Genomic DNA, 24,210 nt, shown 5'->3' on the forward strand with positions numbered 1-24,210 from the left:
AAACTACACCATCTGCTCAGGATACTCCCTACACAACCACAAGAACAGATTTATACCAGCACACCTCTAGAGCCCCGTCCGGGGCTATTCTGCTTACTACCCAAGATCCACAAACCTGGAAATCCTGGACGCCCCATCATCTTGGGCATTGGCACTCTCACTGAAGGACTGTCTGATTATGTGGACTCTCTCCTCAGACCCTATGCCACCAGCACTCCCAGCTATCTCTGAGACACCACTGACTTCCTGAGAAAACTGCAATACATTGATGACCTACCAGAAAACACTATCTTAGCCACCATGGATGTAGAGGCTCTCTATACCAACATCCCACACAAAGATGGAATAACTGCTGTCCGGAACAGTATCCCTGATGATGCTACAGCACATCTGATGGCTGAGCTCTGTAACTTTATCCTCACACACAACTATTTCAGATTTGGCGACGATATATACCTTCAAATCAGCAGCACAGCTATGGGTACCTGCATGGCCCCTCAATATGCCAATATGTTCATGGCTGACCTGGAACAGTGCTTCCTTAGCTCTCATCCACTAACACCCCGTCTCTATTTACACTACATTGATGACATCTTCATCGTCTGGACCCATGGGAAGGAGACTCTGGAGGAATTCCACCGGGACTTCAACATCAACCTCAGCCTGGAACAGTCCACACAGGAGATCCACTTCCTGGACACCATGGTGCTAATACATGATGGCCACATCAATACCACCCTGTACCGTAAACTCACTGACCGCTATGCCTACCTTCATGCCTCCAGCTTCCATCCCAGACACACCACACAATCCATTGTCTACAGCCAAGCACTAAGATATAACCGCATTTGCTCCAACCCCTCCGACAGAGACAAACACCTACAAGATCTCTACCAAGCATTCTTGAAACTGCAATACCCACCTGAGGAAGTGAAACAACAGATCAACAGAGCCAGAGTTGTGCCACGAAGCCTCGTACTACAGGATAAGCCCAAGAGAGAAACCAATAGAACACCACTAGCCATCACCTACAGTCCTCAGCTAAAACCTCTACAACGCATCATCAGGGATTTACAACCCATCCTGGGCAATGATCCCCCACTTTCACAGGCCTTGGGAGGCAGACCAGTCCTTGCCCACAGACAACCTGCCAACCTGAAGCAAATCCTAACCAGCACCTATACACCGCACCACAGTCACTCTAACTCAGGGACCCATCCATGCAACAAACCTCGTTGCCAGCTCTGCCCACATATCTACACCATTACAGGACCTAACCAGATCAGCCACACCATCGTGGGTTCATTCAGTTGCACATCTACCAATATAATTTATGCCATCATGTGCCAGCAGTGCCCCTCTGCTATATACATCGGACAAACTGGACAGTCTCTACGTAAAAGAATAAATGCACACAAATCAGATATCAGAAATGGCAATATACAAAAACCCATAGGAGAGCACTTCAATCTCCCAGGCCACGCAGTAGCAGACTTAAAAGTAGCTATCCTACAGCAAAGAAATTTCAGGACCAGACTCCAAAGAGAAATTTCTGAGCTACAATTCATCTGCAAATTCAACGCCCTCAGCTCAGGCTTAAACAAAGACTGTGAATGGCTGGCTAAATATAAAAGGAGCTTCCCCTCCCTTGGTGTTCACACCTCCAAATCAACTGCTGGTAGTAAGCCTCACCCTTGCTGACTGAGCTAACCTTGTTATCCTCACCCTTGCTCTGGCTTATTTATACCTGGCCCTGCAGATTTCCAAGACCAGCATCTGATGAAGTGAGTCTGTGCTCACGAAAGCTCATGCTCAAAACTTTTCTGTTAGTCTATAAGGTGCCACAGGACCCTTCGCTGCTGTACACAAATTATATATGTAGATTCATAGATATAATTAAGTTCCAAAAATATTTTACATAACTGTGCACTGTAACCGTCTATAGTTTCCCTTCCTATATAGAAATTGACAAATGAGCAGAATATTTTTAACCTCTTGGTAGTAATCCAAATATTCAATGGCTCTGGTTACACTACAGTGATCTGTCAACAGAATTCACTGTTGGAAGAGATTTCCTCACAAAACTTCTGTTGACAGAGTGCAGTCACACACAAAAGCTGATCAGGAGAGCATTCCACTCTGATGACAGAGTGGCTGGACTGCCTGGCCGCTCTCACCAACAGGCACCCAGAGGCACAGCAGATGGGGATGCCCATTGTCTTGGATGCGCTGTCCATCGAGAGAAGGCCCCACAGAGCATCCACACAGCTTTTTTGTCAACAGGACCTGTTGATGAAAGGGGCTCTTCCTCATCTGGGAAAGGCAGAAGGATGTTGGTGGAAGTGCCAACTTTTGTTGACATATTGTTGACAGAACACATTTAGCGCATGAACTGTTCACCAATTTTGGCTACAAAACTGGGGTTTTTGTCAAAACTCGAAAGTGTAACTGTAGCCAATAATTTTAAGAGTAGTGTTATACATCTATATTCAAAAAGTATAAACAATAAAGAGTGGACAGAATTATTTAGTATGGTACGTAGGTGGGGAGCATATAAGTAGTGGTATACATTTTATAAAACTGAAGGGACGACTTGGCTTGGTTTCCAGGGAAACTCACCCAATAGTAAAATTAGTTGTACTTCAGAAAGGTCTCCCACAGAAAGAGGTGAAAGGCCCCATTTCCTTAGATTTTTAGAGTTACAGTAGATAAATAACTAGGAAATGTATTCTTAGTTGGACTGGGTGACTCCATTGATTTTTTTTTCCTATCTCTAACTTCTAGCTGCTTTTTTTAAAACAATTTTTATAGTAGATTAAACTTGCTCTGATATCCACTTAGCTTTACTTTCAGCTTTATGATCAGATACTTCCTCCATCATCTTTTGTATGGCATGACTGAAAAGGAAATTTATAGGCTGAGTTGGAAGTGGTGATGACTAACTGGCAGGGGCAGAGGAACTGGTCTTATTGTGGAGTATATAAGTAGCTCTAGAGGTGGAAGAGGCAGCTACATCCTTCTGCAACCAACTTATGTTACAGCACAGTCTGAAGAAGTAGGGACTAAAATATGATACTTCATCATTTCTGGCTTTCTGGTGGTGTCTGTGTCCTTCCTTGTGGCCCTGTTACCTATAGAGAATTCCTGCCATGGCCAGTTACATCCATTACATTCCATCACTGTCTCCACCTACTCCCTACTGTGATTGCTTTTCCACACTCAGCATCACACTCTGGTTCCACTTAGGGCATTGAGCAGGATGGTACCAGCCATAATGGAGGAGAAAGTGCTGACACCAAATTACAGGAGGTGAAAGTGTGGCCCATGGGAGCTGCAAAGATGGAGGTAGGGGGCAGGAAGATGAACCAGGTGGAAGAACTAAAGCACCCCAAATTTCCATAGCATCACCAAAGCTTAACTTCTTGGAGTTCAGCAGCTACACAAGAGGGTGCCTCACCTATCTGCTTTATCTCCTGTCATTTCAGAAGTTTTTTTCCTGTGGGCCTGGTACTGGATTGGGGGTGGGTTCCCACCACACTTGTGTTTTGTTTTTTTTTTACCCAGGCCCTCAGAATTACCTGTTGTCTCTATTTCCCAATCTCTACAACTAAAAATTTCGTATTACTCAGTCCTATTATAGTAAAAACATTGACAAGATACACTCAGACATAGGATCTTCACCCTAAAGTAGGAAATAGTAAGAAATTAAAATAAAGATGAAAGAAAAAAATTAAAGGTTTAGCTAGGTCTTAAGTAATATCTAAACTTTATATACTCACGTGTTAATATTTTTGCTAGCACAGGGGATCAGAGAAGTTCTGCAGGATTCAGTAAATATGCTGTTGCAAAAAGTACAGTTCCATGTGAATTTGCCTGTCTCTAGAGCTTGTATATTTTAAGAATGAAGAAAGTAACATGACCCTTAGGTTTCATTGTGTTGCATGTTCTTTCCATTCTAAATCAATATGGAAAAACTCAGTCTTTAACTTCAAACTGTTTTAATAGTGGTATCTGTGCCACTTTTGTGGAAGTAAATTGTGTTAGATTAGGCTGATTAATCCATTGATAGGGCTTTGTAGTTGTCCCAGTACGCTATTTCAAAAAGGTCTGTCCATGCAGACTATTTGTTGGTCTTTCAGCGTTTTTTTTTTTTCTTTGTATGTGATTCCTAGACGATCTGCTGTTGCTCGCATTCAGGAACTATTCAGAAGAAGAAAAGAACGGAAAGAGATGGAAGAATTAGAAACCTTGAATATTAGACGACCTTTAATAAAGATGGTTTATAAGGGTCATCGGAACTCCAGAACAATGGTACAAAAATACTGCATTGTTAATAATTCTTGTCTCACAGAGATATTAGGAGAATGAATCAAAACTTACCTGGTTGATCCCCACTAGCAGCCTATGGCAAACTTGCTCTTGAAGCATCTTAGTTGCTGGGACCTACAGCTCAGGGCATGAAGGGAAGCTGAAAGGAAAATCAGTAGTGAGCAGACCCTGAGCCTTAGATCATCAGAGACATAGGGAACTTGGTGGAAGAGAATCCAATAGCCCACGGTGAATGTGAGCACCCTTTTACCATCCAACTAAACACTTTGTTTCTTCTTTCCTGCTCCCTGAGTCCATAGCCTTGGAAAATTTCAGTATTTATTAATTAGAGCACAGTGTTCAAAACCCTGATAGTAACCATACAGTGATCAGGCCAAGGCAGTTCTGTATGGTAATTGTAGCAATGCAGCCTCCCTGGGAGCTATTTCTCCCCAAACCTAGGCTGTGTCTGGCTCCATGCATGGCTGGGCTGCAAACACTCTGCCTGCAGGGCTGTGGTCCCAGCCTGAACCAGCCCCCACAAGGAGAGTGCTTACCTTGCCGGTAAGTGGCAATGCCTGGGCTGCCTGGCTGCAAATATGCTGCTGGCTGGAAGGGCTGAGCTCCCAGCATGAACCTGCCCCCAGAAGGAAGGTGTTTACCATGCTGGGAAGAGCAGTAGCTGGACTGGCCATCCCCATTCACAGCTGGGCTACAAACACGCTGCAAGCTGGAGGGGTGAGCTCACTGCCTGAACTCCCACCCCAATCTTATTTCCCTGAACAAAAAGGGAGGGGGGAGCCCTCCTTCTGTCTCCTAGCACAGTTCCACTCCTGCTCACTCTGTTTCTGACTTTTCTCCCTGCTGACTAGCTGGAGGAGCTGCGACTTGAGCCAAGGCAAACACAACTGGACAAAAGCTGGGTGGGGTAAAGAGGACTGCAGAAAGAGTTTGCAGGGGCTGAGCAAAGTCCTGGACATTTTCCGACTTTGTAAAAACCCATCCAGACAGAGAGTTAGCTGGATGTACGGTAACCCTAATTCCAGCATCAGGAGCCACAGAGGAGTCAGCGCTCCGAGCAGCAAGTTACTCCTCAAAGAGCCACGTGTGGCTTTGGAGCTGCAGGTTGCTGACCTCAGTATAAGAGCTTTAAGATCTTTTTTTAGTTGTACATTAGATCTTTTACCAGAAAAATCAGTGTTTTAGGGAAGTTATAATGTACATTTGTCAGGGCTACTTCATAATGTGTTTGTAGTCTAAGCCTGCATGATATTGTGTCAGGTTTTCTTGGGTCTTCTTTGAGTGATATGGACATGCCCATTCTACTGTAGATGTATGTATGCCCTGTACACAGTAGCCAGAGATGTTCTTTTCATTGAGCGGTGTCTGGTGTGACTACTCAAACACATACCACTGTTTGCAGGTTTAAGAGGGCAGAGCTACCACTGACCTCCTTCAGTTCATTCACCAAAGACAGTTGTTGAAGCACTTTGACTCTTGCTTGTAGCAAGTACTTTCTTCACTCTGTTTATAGCCTGTTTTTTTCTTAGAAGTTAGTCATGAGGTAAGTGTAGTATCAATAAACGCTAACATATATGTTCAGTTTTTATGGCTTTTTTGAGCCATGTCTTGCTTGCTGGGGTTTAAGTCCTGATAGCCATGTAGCAAGGCAGTGCTGATTACCAACCTGTACTCCAGCAGCCTAAACCACTTGGACAAGTCCCACGTTAGTGACAAGTGTTACATCTATAATAGATTTATGCCTGACTCTGAGAACAGAGCAGCAAGAAGTCATTCAGGCAGCTCTTGGAAACATAGAGTAGGCATTATCTCAGCACCTCATACATCATCTTCCTCATCACCAGAGACAGTAAGTGACTTCTTGCCACCAGAATATTACAGAGCTCACCCATATCTGCTGAGAAAGTTGGCTTCTGTTCTGGATCATCAGGCAGAAAGAGTCCTTGAGACATACCAAACACTGGTGTATATTCTGGCTTCACTGGCACTGAAATGCTTTGCTGATTAATTAAGGCTACATCTACACTAGGCAAAGTAAGTTGACCACAGATAAGCAATTCTGGCTATGGCAATTGCGTAGCTAAAATCGGTGTATCTGCGCTCAGCTAACTTGACTGCCTATACTGAGGAAGGTGGATGGGAAAGTTTCTCCTATCAACTTCAAGCAGTGGGGCTATGCCTGAAATTTGACCTAAGGTATGTGAACTCCAACTATGCAATTCTCATAGCTGCAGTTGCATGTCTTCGGTCAAATTTCTTTTCTTGTTTAGACCTGCCATCAGTTTTCCACTGATGATGGATTTCTTTTTTCCAGTCCTCTCATGATCAGATTTCAAAAGGGCTTTGACAGATTGTTCACATAAGTTATGTGTTTACGTTTACAAGATTATGTTCCCCCCGGGGTCTGAACATGGATAATATATGTTGAAGTGTTCCCAATTAATACTAAGTTGTTCAAGATAAGTGTGCAAAAACCATAATTGTGTTTTCAGGTTTAAATCTTTGTCAGTTCCAAAGCTTTATTTGATGAGTGACAGGCAACACTTTAAATTATATAACCAAATTTTTAATCAAAATAAAAAAGTATAGTTCAGAAAAAGCCATACAGTTACCATTTACAAAGTACTAAAATTGTATTCACTGTCAAAGACAAAATAGTTTATCGATGGATTATCAATCCACTGACAACAGAGTGAAGTACAGTCTTACCACCTTAGAATCTAATGGTACCCTTCTGATGTTAATTAGAGTTTTCCTACAGTTTAGCCAGGCTACTCCTTTTTATAATCCCAATTATAATAGTAACAAAGAGGAAGCCGTGCTAGTCTATACACTATCAAAACTTGACTGCTTTTTGTTCCAATTACAATAGTAATTAATGTTAAACCTACCAATAATTTTGTAATTGTCTGTTTCTTTACATTGCACTGTAGATAGAATTTTAATACAATATTCCAGACTTCTCAAAACATTAAAAGTCTTGCTCAAACAAGTTTATAAACAAAATGAAACAGTAGTCAAGCTCTAGGTCATGTTCTTGTTTGTTAGTACACTGAAAAAATAGAAGCTATTCTTCAACTTATCCCTTACTTTTCTCACACTAAGAACATCTATTTCCCATACTCTTGTACATTTAGGCTAACTTGAGCTAATGCCTAATTTCTACTTAATATAAGCTACACTTGGTGTTGGCGAGATGCCATATGCTCAGGGAAAACAGATTCTTTGGAGATTTTTAGTTACTAAAGTCTAGGGCTGCATCTACACTACAGAGTTTTGTCGACAAAACTCATGGAGCATCCACCCAGTAAATAACGGTCTGTCAAGAAACTGTTGACAGAATGCAGCAGTTTTCTCAGGAGAATTAAATTGCTCCCATACAAAGGCATAACGCTTCTGTTGACAGATTCTGTCGACAAAAATAGTGTAGAATGGATGCTCTGGGGGGCCCCCTCTGTCGACAAAGAAGCCTTCCTGTTCACTGGGCTGCCCTGTTTGCAGAGCTTCCAGTTAGTTGGTCTGTTGACAGAGGTCTGAGCAATATGGCTGCTCTCTGTTGACAGAGGGCATCAACAGGGGGAGCCTTTATTAGATGTGGATGCATCCTGTCGACAGTTCTGTTGGGAAATATGTTCCAATAGTAACTCCTGTCAACAAAATTCTGTACTGTAGACCTAGAATCTTTTCTAAGCATGTGTGAATGTTCGTTTTTACAGGCCAGAATTGGGAGAGAATTCATGGGGAAGGTAAAAGGCATATCCCTGACACAAAGATCACTTCTTGCCTAATATCAAGCCCTTTTGCAGAGCAAGTCCTTAACTTGCAGTTTCAAACCTGGTAAGGACAAAAATGGAGAATAGTGCCAGGCTGTTGATGTACAATGTAATTGTTACTGTGAGCATTTTTGTGAATTAGTGAACAGATTCCCCCACCAACATGTAAACTGCAGCTTGATCCAAAAATTAAACAAGCAGAAAACAGACTGGTGATATTAGAGGAAGTAATGGTTGCAGTCAATTATCAAATGATGAAGCACCTGATCTTGATAATATTTCATCATAACTGCTGTAGAGAGGAGGCATGGATTCTCTGGTTTCACAGAGGTGTCAGTTAACATTTTGACTTTGCATTTGGAGAACGCCTAAATTAAGTCCAGCACTATTGTGAAAGTGAGAATTTAGTCTCTGGAAGAGGCTTATAAAGTTAATGCTTCACATCTATATTTGTAAATTAGCCATATGAATCATAACAAATATTTAATTATTTTTTATTTTCATTGCAGATAAAGGAAGCCAATTTCTGGGGCTCTAACTTTGTAATGAGTGGTTCAGATTGTGGCCATATCTTCATCTGGGATCGGCATACTGCTGAGCATCTGATGCTTCTGGAGGCTGATAATCATGTGGTGAATTGTCTACAGCCACATCCATTTGACCCAAGTAAGACCATCCCAACCTGCTATCTGCATGTACCTATAGCTGTAGCAATAACTTTTATAGATGAGCCATTAATACTTTGCCTAACCGAGGGTCACAGTATTAAATTGCCAGTAGGTCTGAGGGCTGCATCTCAATTGTATAAAATTCAGCATGCTGCTGTTGTTCTTGTCTGTATTAATGAGGTTTGGCTCAGAGGCCACTATACCCATGAACTCCTCTGAATGAAAATGAGGCTATATAACATCCAAAGGATGTCAGGATCCTGAAAGGAAAAGTCATCCCTTTCCCCTTCTTTCATCACACAGAATGAATAAGATTGAAAGAGTGGTTGCCACACCAATGGTGAGATGGTGTGAGCTATCTAATACAGTAAATGAGAAGCAATATTAGCATCTGATCTCAGCATGTTCTACAGGAGTCTTGAGCAGAACATGTGTCAGACTCAGATTCTGTGGGAGGAGGTGGGAAGGGCTACAGATGGGGGAAAAAGAGTTAGATTAAATAGGAGTTCTGTTGAATGAGTTAAATTGGTACAATTAAGCTTTTTTTTGGTGGTGGAGAGGAATGTTCATGCTGGTGATGGATAGACTAGCCTGGGGGTAAATAATTGTGACCTGAAACATTGCTGATATTTCTAATTGAAACATTTTTCCCTTTATGAAACATTGATAGAATAGTTTAAATTGTTTTCCTGGGCTGTTGAGAGTCAGCTATTTGTGGAAATGAAAGTGCCATAGTACTGCAAGAGGCTGTTGTTGCAGTTTTTCATCCTGACTAGTATCAGAAATGTAATTGGGGAACATCTCCTCTCATAAAAGCTCAAGCACAGTTTTCAGTTTCAAGTGACATCTCCTAGTTTGGTTAAGCACCCAGTCTTATACGTATTTGAAATGGGTGACTAGTGGTGCACTGAGACGCCTCACTCTGTCAGAAGCTTTCCCCAAATGCCCCTACAGTGTTCCTGATTTTTTTTTAACCTAATATAACATTCTTCCACCTTCTCCTTGAAAAATGTGCTCTGAGCCAAGCCTCTACTGAAAGCCTCCCTACCCCTTGTGTGAAGTGCACTAATTCTCCCTCCTAGATGACAGAATATTCCAGTGCTTTTTGGTATTTTATTCTTTTTAAAATGTTTTTTAAAAATTTGTAAATGTGCCTAGTGTTTTTGAACAGATGCATCAAACATTTCAAATTTGTACATAAAACACATGTTGGAAATTAATCTGAGGACTGTTCACATCTGTCATTGCACATGAACCTGTTGGTTCCCAGGTCTTTCCTGTTAAATCTTTTCAGATCTTCAGAGGAGAGCAGATGCTTTTTTATGTTCTAGTTTTAAATTATGTGTATTCTGTGTATAAGACCAAATATAAGGTTTGCATTTATTTTCTTCATGACATATTTGGTGCATAGCTCAAGTCCAAAAAAAGGAGTTATAACTCAGTGAGACTCCTCCTGCATGGTTGTGTCTAGATTGCGGGGAACTGTTGGCAAAAGATGCACAAATTGCTTACTGCAATTTGCGTATCTTTTGCCAATAGTTCTGTGGGAGAGGCTCTTCAACACTTGGCCCATCCATGTGGGGCCAAATGTTGGAAAAATATCCTCTGCCAAGATATCCCTTCTTCCTCATGGAACGAGGTGTACAGAGATGTCGATAGAATGTTCCCCAACTGGTAGATCTCTTCTGAAAGATCTGCAGTCTGGATGTGTGCTCTGCCTACAAAATTTCTGTCGACAGAAGCCTGCAGTCTAGACACAACCTATATGTGTTTGCAAGATGAGAACTTACATATATTATGTGATAAAAAATTAGAGCACATCTAATGAAGTGAGGTGCATCTGCATGCATGTAATGGCACATGTCAGCAACACTTCCAACAAACTCCAGCTAAGATAGTCAGAAATCTGGGTGAAAAAAAGACATTTCATTCAGAACTCTTTTCAAATACGTTTTTTTGTTTGATTTCTAGTTCTTGCCTCGTCAGGTATTGATTATGATATAAAAATCTGGTCACCCCTAGAAGAGTCCAGGATTTTTAATCGAAAACTTGCTGATGAAGTAAGCACCTTTCCTTCTTCTTTTTAGCAAAGTCTTCTATGTAAGTAGCTTGAACAATGGGAATTTAACTTGAGTCAAGACCTCAGTAGATTGTATTTTTAAAAATAAGGTGTTAAAAACAATTGTTTCATTTCTTTCAGTACACAAAGATCTGCACATAACCGGAAAGATTAGGAAACAATGGAACATATAGAAATAAAGGATGTATGAAATTATGAACATGAGAAAAGTAAGAGATTGGGGGAGCTGTCAAAGTTGCAAGGATAGATAGTAGGAATCAGAAATAGGGGCAGCAGTGACTATTTAAAAAGTAAGAGAGAGATATTCTGGAGGCAGGTGACATTAAAAATATTATTAAATAATGCCAGGCAGAAAACAACATGTGATAGAATTAAGGCTCAGAGTGTATTATCCTCAATTTAAGACCTGGAAACATAAAAGTTCTACACCAGGCCGTAGGAGCTGCGTCTACACATGCACGCTACTTCGAAGTAGCGGCACCAACTTCGAAATAGCGCCCGTCGCGTCTACACGCGTCGGGCGCTATTTCGAAGTTAACTTCGACGTTAGGCGGCAAGACGTCGAAGTCGCTAACCTCATGAGGAGATAGGAATAGCGCCCTACTTCAACGTTTAACGTCGAAGTAGGGACCGTGTAGACGATCCGCGTCCCGCAACGTCGAAATTGCTGGGTCCTCCATGGCGGCCATCAGCTGGGGGGTTGAGAGATGCTCTCTCTCCAGCCCCTGCGGGGCTCTATGGTCACCATGGGCAGCAGCCCTTAGCCCAGGGCTTCTGGCTGCTTCTGCGGCAGCTGGGGATCTATGCTGCAGGCACAGGGTCTGCAACCAGTTCTCAGCTCTGTGTATCTTGTGTTGTTTAGTTCAAGTGTGTCTGGGAGGGGCCCTTTAAGGGAGTGGCTGGCTGTTGAATCCTCCCTGTGACCCTGTCTGCAGCTGTGCCTGGCATCCCTATTTCGATGTGTGCTACTTTGACGTGTAGACGTTCCCTCGCTGCGCCTATTTCGATGTTGGGCTGAGCAACGTCGAAGTTGAACATCGACGTTGCCGGCCCTGGAGGACGTGTAGACGTTATTCATCGAAATAGACTATTTCGATGTTGGCTGCACGTGTAGACGTAGCCAAGATAAGTAAGGAAAACATCTTCGCATTACTCTATGGCAATGAAGATGGGTTACATTGACTGAAACCTGTTGTTGGTAGATCACATCAACCACGAGTCTTAAAGGATATTATGAGAGAGCTTCCAGTGATTTATTACAACTCTCAGAAAGTGTGGTTTAAGATGGAAATATTTAAACAAGTGGTTCTTTAATCACTTCACTCCTGAGGTTTGCAGGCACCAGATAGAGGTCCTAATAATCAGTCCAGAGAATGTTAAGGCTATCCTACTTTTAGATAATGCTCCTGCACATCCAAGCATAGATAAGGTATGCAGTAGTGATGGCAGAATCAAGTATATGCTTCTGCCACCTAATACAGCCTCGCTTATCAAGCCAATGGACAGTGAAATCATTGTTGCTTGCAAGAGATCATACTGCAAGAAATTCCTAGAAGAGTTGATGGTTGTGTTGGAGGATGTAAGAGAGAAAGAAACTGATACAAGAGGACAACAAACTTTGCAGAACCTCAGAAATTACAACTTGAAGTCTGCAATCTTCAGCTTTGCTGCTGTATGGAAGGCAGTGAAAATATCAACTTTTGGCTAATGGCTGGAAGGAACTTTTATATGATATTGATTCTGACTTGGACTGTGAGGGCTTTCAGGTCAGTGATTACCATCGTACCATTCTGAAAGCTGGAGAAAAAGATGCAACTGAGGATGATGTTCTGCAGTGGTTAGAGGATGCTGAAGATGATTCTGGCTACCAGGTGTTGACTGAAGGGGAGATTGCTGAAGAAGTTTGTGCTTCCAAAAAGGAGGAAGAGGAAGAGCTGCTGTGCTCTGCCGTGAGCTCGGGTGGCTCCGAGCTGGATGGGCCACCACGCTCAGGGCAGAGTGCGGGTGGCTGGAGCCAGAGGAACTGCCGTACTCAGGGCAGAGTGTGGGTGGCGGGGAGCTGGGATGAGCTGCCATGCTCTGCCCTGAGAACAAGCAGCTCAAAGCCAGAGGAGCCACTGTGCTCTGGCTTCAGGAAGGGTGGCTCGGAGCTGAGAGGAACTGGATTTAACAGATTACTCCCCCATATTAGTCCGTTGAATTGAGGGTTTACTGTATTTGTCTCTAGTGCTCTTTTTACATAACTACTTTTTGTGCCAGGGTCAAGTAATCATTTAACTTCTTCACTGTATAGGTATATGTCTCCTTGTAAAAAAAAAAATGTTGCCTCTCCAGAGCCATTCCTACCAAGGGCCAAAGTTTGTTCTAATTAGCTCTCATCGATTGCAATATGAACTGGGTGCATTTGAGGATAGTATTTGGGTCCAAGCACTCTTTATAAGATAAGGGAGAAAAGAAAACTTTTGTTGATCCTACCAGTTTACTAAATATTTGTTTGGGATGTGCTAGTGTTTACCAGATTGAATACCCTAAACAGGTTGCATATAGCATAATTATGTTATTCCCTTTGCAGCTTCAATTGACTATGGCATTCTTACTTATTTTTGTGCTAGCCTGTTGGTTATTATTGCTATGGCTTTGCACTTGTCATATTCCACCACAAAGGTTGTTGCATTTCTGTGCTGCGTGAAGGGATCTCTCTCTAAGAAGCACATGGAAATGTAATGGTGTATCAAAAGTTTTCTGTTGCCAATCTAATCACTTAATTTAAGGATTTAAAATAAGCATTATAAACCTAGTTTAGAAAGTCCAAACATGTTAAGGTATGCCAATTTAATTTAGGTCACCCAAATCATCTTAACTGTCCTTGGTAGTAATGCCCTGCTATGACCGTGCATATGACTGATGGATGTTAATGCTTATGGTTGCAGAGTAATTAAATGGATTTTCAAGATGCAAGGGTTTTTTTTTCCAGTGTTTATCCCATCAGTGTCACTACAGGGCAAAGTTAAATACAGTAAACTCTCAATATAACAGACCTTGATTCACCAGACATTGGGAACAGCGGACCTCAGCCAGCCTCCCCCCACTCCAAAAAAAGTACAGTAACTGTACTCACTAGAGCCGCCACTGCTGGTTCCACTGCTGCAGCTGGTTCCCCTCCCCATGGCTGAGACTGCTGCCGATGCGGGGTCCTCCCACTCCCCGTGGCTGAGGCTGACACCGACATGCTCCCCCACCCCCCCAACAGCTGAAAGCGCCACCACCACCACAGGGTGCCTGCTACTGCTGGGGCAGCCACCTCCATGGGGTTCTGCATCGCAGCTGAGACTGCCACCACTGCTGGATGAGCTGCTGGGGAGCCACCAGGGTCACTTCCTCAGCTGGGGCTGCCAGAACGACTGGGGCTGCCATGCACTTTTCCCACCAGTGGTGGGGTGCATGCATGGGTGTGTGCGTGGGCAGGCATGCTGCATGTGAGATGGCCATGCTGTAAGTATCCATCTCACCCACTTGTATTTTGCAGCAGACTTTTGAATTAAGAGTGAATGAAATAAGCAGCCATGGCCTCTGTACATAATGGTGAAAAAAGAAAAAAAGTAAATTTGAGCGTTAAGCAAAGTTGAGTTAATTCAGAAGCTGGAGTCTGGTGTTTTGGTTGCCCGGGTATGTGAAGAATGTGGCATAAAGAAACATGCAGTGGCCAATAATTCACAAAAGCAAGGAGATGCTTAAGCAGTTTTCGTTAAGATACAGTGTTGATGCCAAAAATGAGTGAGTTAGAGATGAGACAGGAGTGATTGTCAGAGTAGTTGGTGAATAGAAAAGGTGAACATAGAAGGGGTTCTTAGACTCTGCTAAGAGTAGCTCATTTGTGTCATTAGCAAAAGCAGCTTCAGTACAAGAGAGAGAAGAGGAACAGGCTGCCAGGAGGTCTTGAGGTTGTTGGCTGGGGAGAGGAGCCAGTGGAATTATTTTATTTAAAGAGGTAAAAGGGGTTTTAAAAAAAAAAGGTTGGACGATAGTTTGAGAGAGAAATGAAATTAAGGACTGACTTTTACATTTACGTTATCCAGAAGGAGTACCCCACGGACATTAGCCAGATGGGGTGGAGAGATCGTAATAGACTGAAAGAAGCTGGGTGGACAGAGTCAGGTCAGATTCAGATAAATATGTTGTAAATTAATAGGTGAGAAGGTGGGCAAGAAATAGTCATGGGCAGAGAGAGTGAAAGAGGAGTTGAACATACTTGCTAGATAGCATTTTTTTCTCTCGGAAGGATTTAGCTGGATAATGGGAAGAGAGGAGTCAGCTTGATTTTAGAGAGACAGGTGTCAGTTGGGGGAGGGGAGAGAGCTATTTACAGTGAATGAACTTCTAGTACAGTAACTTCACATGTCCTTTAAGTTTTTTCCAGAGGTTTTCAGGAGCACTGGGGTAGAAGGGGAACATCATCTCTTTTCCCACTTTCTTAGCTATTGTTGGGGCGAGAGCTTTTGTTTTCTGCAGTTATTGGCAGCAGCAGCAGCATCATATGTTGCTTCGTCTCATCAGTTCTCGGTCTTCATATCATACCTTGAATATGGTTTTTCATTTCCTGTAGTACTTCAATCTCTGTTTGTCACTCAGATATCACAGTGATGGTTTTATTATACATACTACCTATTATCTGGATTAGAAATTACGCTTAAGACTGACTTTTCTTAAGACACAGTACATCTATAGCAGAATTTGTAATGTATGAGAGTATACTCTTTTTTGTAATTTTTAACTTGGTAACGTGTTTGGGCCACAGTGTAGTAGGTGCTGTATTAAATACAAATTATCTTGCATCAGGGCTAATTTGTACTTATTAATGCTTTGATCAGTGATTTTTTTGGGGGGGGTTCCCTACAGGTTATAACTCGTAATGAATTAATGCTGGAAGAGACCAGAAACACAATTACTGTTCCTGCTTCTTTCATGTTACGAATGCTGGCATCACTGAACCATATAAGAGCAGGTTGGAGAATTTCAGAGCATTTTCTTTGCAGGCTCTTTGTCATTCGTTACACTTGTCTAGTATTGTCACGTAAGCAGAGTGTAGTGAGATTTACATGCCTTCCACAAATACTGTTGTTTCTCTCCTTTTGAAGATTCCCTAGATGTGTGTTTTAGATGCTAAATATTTCTTCATCCATTTTTTTTTTATTTGCTCCTTGACATATTCTGTTCCAAGAATGGCTTCACATTTCAGTAATGATATTTCTGGCATGAATACTGTTTTATTGTAAACACGATTGACTATGCACACTGTGAAAGTGGCATATACTGAGCCAGTTCTTCTTCGATTGCTGTCCCCATGGTGCTGCACGGGAGGGTGTTGGGCTCACCCAGCACCGCAGCATGGAGGTCTTTCATGGCAGTTCTGAGTGGGGCTGTGCTCGCACCACCCCAGCATGGATCGTTCGTGCCACCAGGGTGTAGGGCACGCAGTCATGCTCTACTCAGTTGCTTCTTTGCTGCCCTCCATTGCACACAGCGTAACAACTCTCCTCTCACCTCAGAAACTGTAGACAGAATTAGGTTTAGCTCAGACTTAAAATGCTCCTGTTTGACAAGGCATTTCAGCCTCATGTGGAACTGCCGCCTGTGGGGGAGTGTCCCTTCTGTCAGGGATGCTCCCCCATCACCACTAGGGACTCAGTCCCTTTCAAAACAGTTCCCCATGCCTGGATCAAGGAAGAGCATGGAGGACAAACCTGACACCTCAGGCATTCAGTCCAAGCCCAGGCCCACAACTTTAGCCTCCTCAAAATCAAAGAACTGCACTTCTAAGCCAGCTTCAAACCCTGTGGTGCTGGCTGACCCTCAAGTGGCGCTGCAGCTGGGACGGGTACTAGCAGGTTCACTGGGACCTGCCCTACCCTCTGTGCAGGAGGAGCCGGTAGAAATTCTACCAGCCCCAGTGTCTGATCAACGCACGATGCCGTGTTCCCCCTCGGCACCAGGGAACTGTTACTGAGTGCTCAGCAGCAGCACTCACCCACAGCTGAGAAAGGCTAGGGCTAAACAAAGAAGCTCCCTGCTGACAACAATAGCCCTAGCTCTGTAATCCGATCACAGAGGGGATGATCCACTATGCCCCCCAGCTCTGCATTTCACAGATGTAATGTGGACAATCACCAGCAATACTACTGAACATCTCATGACTGTCAAGCTGATTCATACAGAGACCAATCACCTGCAAGAGCTAGTTGGTTTCATGAAAACTATCTACCTCCGTATTCTGCTAGATTCAACAGATATTTTCATTACAGAAACACCTTTTCTTTTGAGACATTCATCACCATATATTTCTCAGGCACCGTGTCACCACCATGACCATCATTGTTACTATCCATACAAATCCCATGGCTCTGGGTCTGGAGCTACTCACATCCACATTCCACTGGACAACATCATTCATCCCCTCCCTTGCCAACCTCTGTACCCAATGTGAAGGAAAAGGAATTATGATTCACAACTACCAGGCAATACTGAATCGCTGTTGCCCCCCAGACTCGCCACTGGCTGAATCTATCTCCCATACTGCAGCTCTTTCACCGATCCATCAAACTTCCCCAGACAATCTTAAACAATTTCAAGGTCCATACAGAAGAGTGGCAGTCAACCAAGATATCATAGTGACTGAATTACCGGAAAAACAGCATAAACTTTTAAAGAATCTACATCCTCCTACTGCAGCAAGAGTGGCTCTTCCCTTGGATGAAGCTATACTGGAGGTAGCAGACAATGTCTGGAAAAATCCAGCCCACAGCTACCCTCACCAACAAGCAGGCTGAAAGAAAATACTTTCTCCCAGCTAACACCTGGGACTTTTTATTTCAGAATCTGCAGCCTAACTCCTTAGTAGTAGATGCTGCCAATCATAGAGCAATGTCCTTACTATACAAGAATACTATTGCCCGTAAAGAACACAAGAGATTGGAGTTATAGGCAGGAAGATATTCTCTTCTGCTATCCTACCACTGCGTATAGCCAATTACTCAGCCTTACTAGCCAATCATTATTTTGATAAGTACTCCTTGCTCTCTGAGTTGATACGTTATGTAACTGGAGACAAATGATCCACCCTAAAAGCTATAGTCCAAGAAGGCTACACTGCAACACGGACATCATTACAGATGGCACTGGATTTTGCTGACACAGCAGATAGAACTGTAGCTAGAGCAATCACCATGTGAAGATCATAATGGCTTCAGGCAGCAGGCATTCTGAAAGAGCTCCAGGCCAAAGTTGAAGATCTGCCATTCAACAAACTGAAATTATTTGCAACAAACACAGATGAAACCCTTCATTCCAGCAAAGATACAAGAATCATCTTTTACACCTTGGGAATGTATTCTTTCCCATCCAGGAAGGGAAGATACACCCCATACCAATGGTACAAAGGCCAGCCATTTACCAGACACTCTTAGGGGCAATACCATTGAAGACCAACAAAACAAGAAACCAGAAACATAAAGCTCCAAACTATTGCTCTGCCCTTCCACCAACCTCGAAGCAGCAAGTTTGAAGCTTTGGTCAAGAGCTCGTCAAACCTCCCACACTCACCAGTGCAGAATGAACAAATATTTCCATTCTGTGTCTCTTTTACCATAACTGGACATCAATAATCACAAACAAATTGGTCCTAGACATTATTGTCCAGGGATACACGATCCCTCTTCTTTCTATTCCCCCAACATCACCCCCACACACCCCCATCCCTCTTCAAGGACCCTTCCCACGAGAACTTACTATGGCTCGAAGTGCTACATCTCTTGCAAATTGGGGCCATAATAAGAAGTTCCAAAAAAACAGCAGGAAAGGGGGTTCTATTTGAACTACTTTCTGACACAGAAGAAGACAGGAAACTAGAGACCCATTTTAGACCTACGGTGATTGAACAAGTACATTTGCAAACAGCCTTTCAAAAGGACCACCCTCTCCTCTGTAGTCCCTGCACTGGACAAGGGAGACTGGTTCACAGCTGTCAACGGCCAAGATGCCTATTTCCATGTCATCATTTACTCTTTGCACAGAAGATTTCTGCGCTTTGCACTACGAGATAATCGGTACCAATACAAAGTACTGCCTTTTAGGCTTTCAGCTGCCCTGAAGGTGTTCACCAAAGTCTTTGCCCAGTCGCGGCACACTTCAGATGTCAAGGCATCTCTATATTCCCATATCTGAACGACTGCCTCCTGCGCAGGCCAACTCAAGAAATCACTGGAGCCATGGTCCAGTCCACGAAACATGTACCACAATCCCTGGGTTTCCTGATAAACATATCCAGATCGACGCTGGAGCCCACTATGCACCTCGAGTTCATAGGAGCACAGCTTGATTCCCCAACTGCCCGAGCTTACCGCCCTATCTAGCATCACCAGGCCATAAAAAGCCTGATATCAGAGCTTATTATATGGCCCATGGTGCCTGTACATACATGCGCCAACCTCCCCAATGCTCAGTTATATTTTCACTGCCTGCAGCATTGGCTGACATCAGTGTATACCTCTGGCAGATGTCAGACTCATAAATGAGTATCAGTACCACAAAAAATGATTGACTCATTGTGGTGGTGGACTCAAGACTGGAACACTCTCATTCCACTGTGACCAACCATCCTGCCAAATTACAACAGATGCTTTGCTTCTTGGCTGGGGAGCGCATTACCAACAACATTAAGTCCAAGGCCGATGATCCACAGAGGAACAGACTCGGCATATCAACCTCCTAGAACTATGTGCTGTCTCCAATGCTTGCAGACAGTTCCTGCCTCAGATTCGAAATAGGACGATCTGCATCCTTGCAGACAACATCCTGCCATTGTTCTACATAAATCATCAAGGAGGGGCCCGATCCAAGTCCCTTTGTGCAGAAGCCATAAAACTTTGGAATTGGTGTATTGGCCACCACATTGTCCTCACTGTGTCATACCTGCTGGTCATGAACAACACCCTGTCAGTTGCTCTACGTCGCCACTTCTCTCTGGAGCACAAGTGGGAGCTCTACCATGAGGTGACCAAACGGCTCTTCCAGATGTGGGGCCAACTGGCGATAGACCTGTTCGCAATGCAAGAGAACACCAAATGCACTCATTACTTCTCCAGAGCAGGCAATGGGCACAAGTCTCTACGGGTTGCCTTTCTCCTCTGCTGGAGTACTCATCTCCTGAATGCATTCTCACCTATTCCTCTGAAGGCCAACATCCTCAGGAAAGTTCAGACAGACGGAGCACAAATTATCGTCATCGCTCCAGTGTGGCCCAGACAGAACTGGTTTCCCTTACTCTATCACCTATCTCATCATCATCCTTACCTGCTTCCCTCTCATCCAGACTTGCTCTCACAGAACAACAGTGCCTCCATCTGGTGGCTTAGTTTCTCTGTGGATCCCAGAACACACATGACACTAATCCCAGAAAGTGAGGGATTTGCTCCTACGGAGCAGACAAGAATCAACTCCAAAATACTTCTTTCTCAAAGTGGAAGCATTTCTCGACCTAGTGCTCTGAAAGGGGCAGTCAACCGGAAGAAGCCCCACTGCATATGGTGCTGGGCTACATACTCTACCTAAAAGAGAATTCCCTGTCACTGTCCTCACTTCGTACTCACATTTCAGCGATCTCAGCCTTTCACCCTCCTACAGAAGGCTTCTCAGTTTTCACTCATCTAATTGTAAAAAGATTCTGGAAAGTCCTACAAGACATCATGCATCCTGGCAGACCTGTACCCCCAGCCTGGGACTTAGAACTTGTCCTTCACATGCTCATGGGACTCCCCTTTGAAGCAATGGCTGCGTGCTCTTTGGCCATGCTAACAATGAAAACTCTAATTCTAGTAGCAATAGCATCAGCTCGAAGAGTTAGTGAGCTAGCAACTCTGACTGATTCTCTACTTTATACACCTTCCACAAAAATGAAGTGGGACCATGCCCACATTTGTACTGAAAATGTGCTCACCATTCCATATTGGTGAGTCTATAATATTACCTACTTTCTACCCTAAACCACATGCTTCCCACATGAAGCCAAACTACACACTCTGGATGTCAGGAGGGCTTTATCCTTTTACATAGATAAAACTCAGTCAGTCAAGAAATCACAGTAGTTATTTCTGCCCATAGCAGAGAGATCAAAGGGACTGCCTCTATCAGCCCAATGCATATCAAGGCTCTTATTCACATGTTTAGTGCACTCAAAACAGACCATTACCAGCATTTCCAAAAGCACACTCAACAAGATCGGTGGCAACATCCACAGCTTTTTAAGAGGGAGTGCCTTTGCAGAACATTTGTCAAGCAGTCATGTCGTCCTCTAACCACACGTTCATGATTCACTTTGAACTGCAATCCCATGCGGACAGAGATATGACATAGGTCAGGCAGTACGGTCCACAGCAGATGCACTGAATAAAAACCCACCATCCAGTTAGAGGGGCACTGCTCTACAGTCACCTACTGTGGAGCACCGACAGGGACGGCACTCAAAGAAGAAAGAGAAGTTATTCATTTTGTGTTGTAACCATGTTTCTTTGAGGTGTGTCCCCATGAGTGCTCCACGTCCTACCCCTCTATCTGGTGCAATAGCTATAGTTAGGGCATAAACAAAGCAACTGAGGAGAGCAGGGCTGAGCATGCTACCCTGGTGATGTGAAAGGAACGTGCTGGGGTGGTGCAAGTGCAGCCCCACTCAGGACGGTTATGAAAGATCTCCATCCTGTGGTTCTGGGTGAGCCCAATACCCTACCATGGAGCATCCATGGGGGGACACAGCTCGAAGAACCATCATTACAACACAAAGGCTGTGTCTACACCACCACCTTCCTTCGAAGGAAGGATGGTAATTAGGGTGTTGGGAGTTTACTGATGAAGTGCTGCCGTGCATAGGCAGCACTTCATTAAGCAAACTCCCCCCTGTGGCAACTCCGAAGTTTTAAACTTCGAAGTACCGGCATACGTCTAGCCGCGGCACACCTGCCGGTACTTCCAAGTGCCCGGGCAACTTTGAAGTCCCCTTATTCCCCTCAAAATTTTGAGGAGTAAGGGGACTTCGAAGTTGCCTGGGCACTTGGAAGTACCGGCAGCTGGGCCACAGCTAGACGCATGCCAGTAATTTGAATTTTAAGACTTCAGTTGCCACGCGGGGGGAGGGGAGGTTGTCATGTTGTTGCAATTTTTTTATTTAGTATGTCCTGTCAGCGTACCTTTATGCATTTCTGATGATTCCGTCAGCATAATACATAGGCACTGTGCTTTGTGCAGTAGCCAGCTTTTGAGTTATATCCTAAATGGTAGCCGAAAAGTTACTTTTAAAGCTGTGTCCTTATTAAATCATCTTTGTGTGTTGCAGACCGATTGGAGGGTGACAGGTCAGAAGGGTCTGGTCAGGAGAATGAAAATGAAGACTAAGAGTACCTGGCTCTTCTGTGCGAGCACCTAGACATTACGGAATTTATATAAGACATTAATTATATTTTTCCTTACAGAGCTTTAGTGCAATTTTAAGGTTTTGCTTTTGGATAACCTAACATATTGTTTCTGAATGATTGTGTGCATGACTTTGGGAGAGTGTGAAAGTAAAATAAGCAAAAATGTTTTTAAAATGTTTTGCCATGTCTGAGGGGTGCTAGAATATGCAAAGTGCAATATTTTCCTTAACCTGAAAACATGGGAGCTTGGATCAGTGTTTAAAAATAACTTTCATTAGAGCAAAAACATTGGTTCAAATAAATTTCTATCCCTGCTATTTGCATGTTTGTTGCTTTCTAATTAAAATATTTGGTTGTTTTAAATTGTCTCATGTTCTTTTTGTATAATAATTGATTTTGCTACAGTATAGTCCACATTGTAATCGCAGTTGTCCTTTCTCTCTGAATATGATCATGGACTTCCTAAATTCTACTGAAATCTATGAGAGTTGAGGGTTCTTGGCGCTCTAGACGGATTATGCGTTCTGCTTTTAAACACCAGTTAAGATGGAAAAAGCCCCATTAGTTACATAAACCCTATATTGTGTTCCATTTTGATACGTGCCCTTAGATTTTAGAAATAGCCATATATATTTTAAATAGCGTAAATGAATCCTGCAATATTTCTGAATATAAAACTTCCATAGAGCTGTTTGGTCGATTTGTGGCTGTACCATTGGACAGGATTTGGATGATCTGGGATCTACAAGTTGACTCTGCTACAGATTTACTGTGTGACCTTGGTAAGTCATTTGGAGCAAAACATTTTGAAAAGCTTGGCTGGGCACAACCACTATTTTAGTGCTCATGAGGCTTAAAGGGATTTGGGCATTCAGAGAATTAACTTTTGAGTATTGTTAACCAGTGGCCAGGTAATGTGCGGTGAGGTACCAACTATGCCCTTGTTACGATCCGAGTCTTTAAATGCTAGAGCAGGAAAGCTCCTTCGCAGCGGGCAGCCAAGATTGACTGACAGGTGCCCCAATGGTAGTACTAAGAGCCTTTCCACACCTGAGACTTTAACTGCTAGGACGAACTGTCCCTTCACAGCGGGCAGCCAGGATTGACTGACGGGCACCCCAGGAGTCTGCACTGTGGAGGCGGCACGACTCTATGGTAGGCTCTCAGTGCTCTCACCAATGGCCAGGCTAGTATAGCCAAACAGCTATAAGGTTCTTTTGATTGTGCCGGCTGTATCACAGTAAAAAAGAGAAGCAACAGTCAGCTTCAAATGCTTAACCAGTTACAGGTTTATTAAGCTATAATCTTAAGCGTGTGATTACAAAAGGCTATTGTCTACTTATATGCTAGCAGAGTACAGGTGTTAACAGGTTACATTACGGACAAATACAACATCAACTTATAGAGCTCTAATTCTCAAATGTGTGCACTAGAGAAAGGAGACCTTAATGTGGGTGCTTCTTACCCTCCTTGCGTCTCTCGATACCAGCGTCGCCAAGCCAGGATCGGTTGCTCAATTCTGCGGAAAGACCGAATGCGAGGCTGGGCGTCCCCAGTTGCGGACCTCGGGAGGCAATCACCTGACCCGACCAGCAAGTAGTTGGTGAAAATGCACTCAAAATCAGTGTGCTGCTGGGCCCATCTTTATACCCCTTGGGTCACGTATTCTCTTTCTTATCTGAAATGCCAGATCGTACTGGTCTGTCTTAGTGACGCCAGTTCTAACAAGGGCGGTTTCTGCTTAATTTGCACTTGTAAGAGAAATAGATAAGTAATTTAGAAGTACAGGACATTCTTTTACTTGGGCGGGGATTTCTTTCCTGGGATGGCTGTGTGGGTGCATCACTTATCAATACCAGCCAGAGGCAGTTTTTGAGGTCCCTTTGTTAATGGTTAGCCTGCTA

General features: G+C 43.5%; 1 protein-coding gene across 5 annotated transcripts in view; it reads left to right on the forward strand.

Moving 5' to 3' along the window:
• The window catches only part of DCAF6 (DDB1 and CUL4 associated factor 6), a 159,582-nt gene extending 136,913 nt beyond the window's left edge, over positions 1-22,669 (forward strand). For 4 of the 5 annotated variants that reach the window (XM_074998250.1, XM_074998260.1, XM_074998270.1 and 1 more), the window contains 5 exons: positions 4,173-4,311; positions 8,612-8,768; positions 10,742-10,830; positions 15,747-15,852; positions 22,228-22,669. In XM_074998250.1, coding sequence (XP_074854351.1) covers positions 4,173-4,311; positions 8,612-8,768; positions 10,742-10,830; positions 15,747-15,852; positions 22,228-22,286 — 550 coding nt within the window. In that variant the 3' untranslated portion in view covers positions 22,287-22,669. The remainder of the gene's footprint in view (positions 1-4,172; positions 4,312-8,611; positions 8,769-10,741; positions 10,831-15,746; positions 15,853-22,227) is intronic. The other variant, XM_074998279.1, reaches the window with a different exon arrangement.
• The last annotated feature ends 1,541 nt before the right edge of the window (positions 22,670-24,210 follow it).

Source organism: Carettochelys insculpta, chromosome 1, assembly GCF_033958435.1.
Source record: "Carettochelys insculpta isolate YL-2023 chromosome 1, ASM3395843v1, whole genome shotgun sequence".
In the NCBI taxonomy this organism is placed as follows: Eukaryota; Metazoa; Chordata; order Testudines; family Carettochelyidae; genus Carettochelys; species Carettochelys insculpta.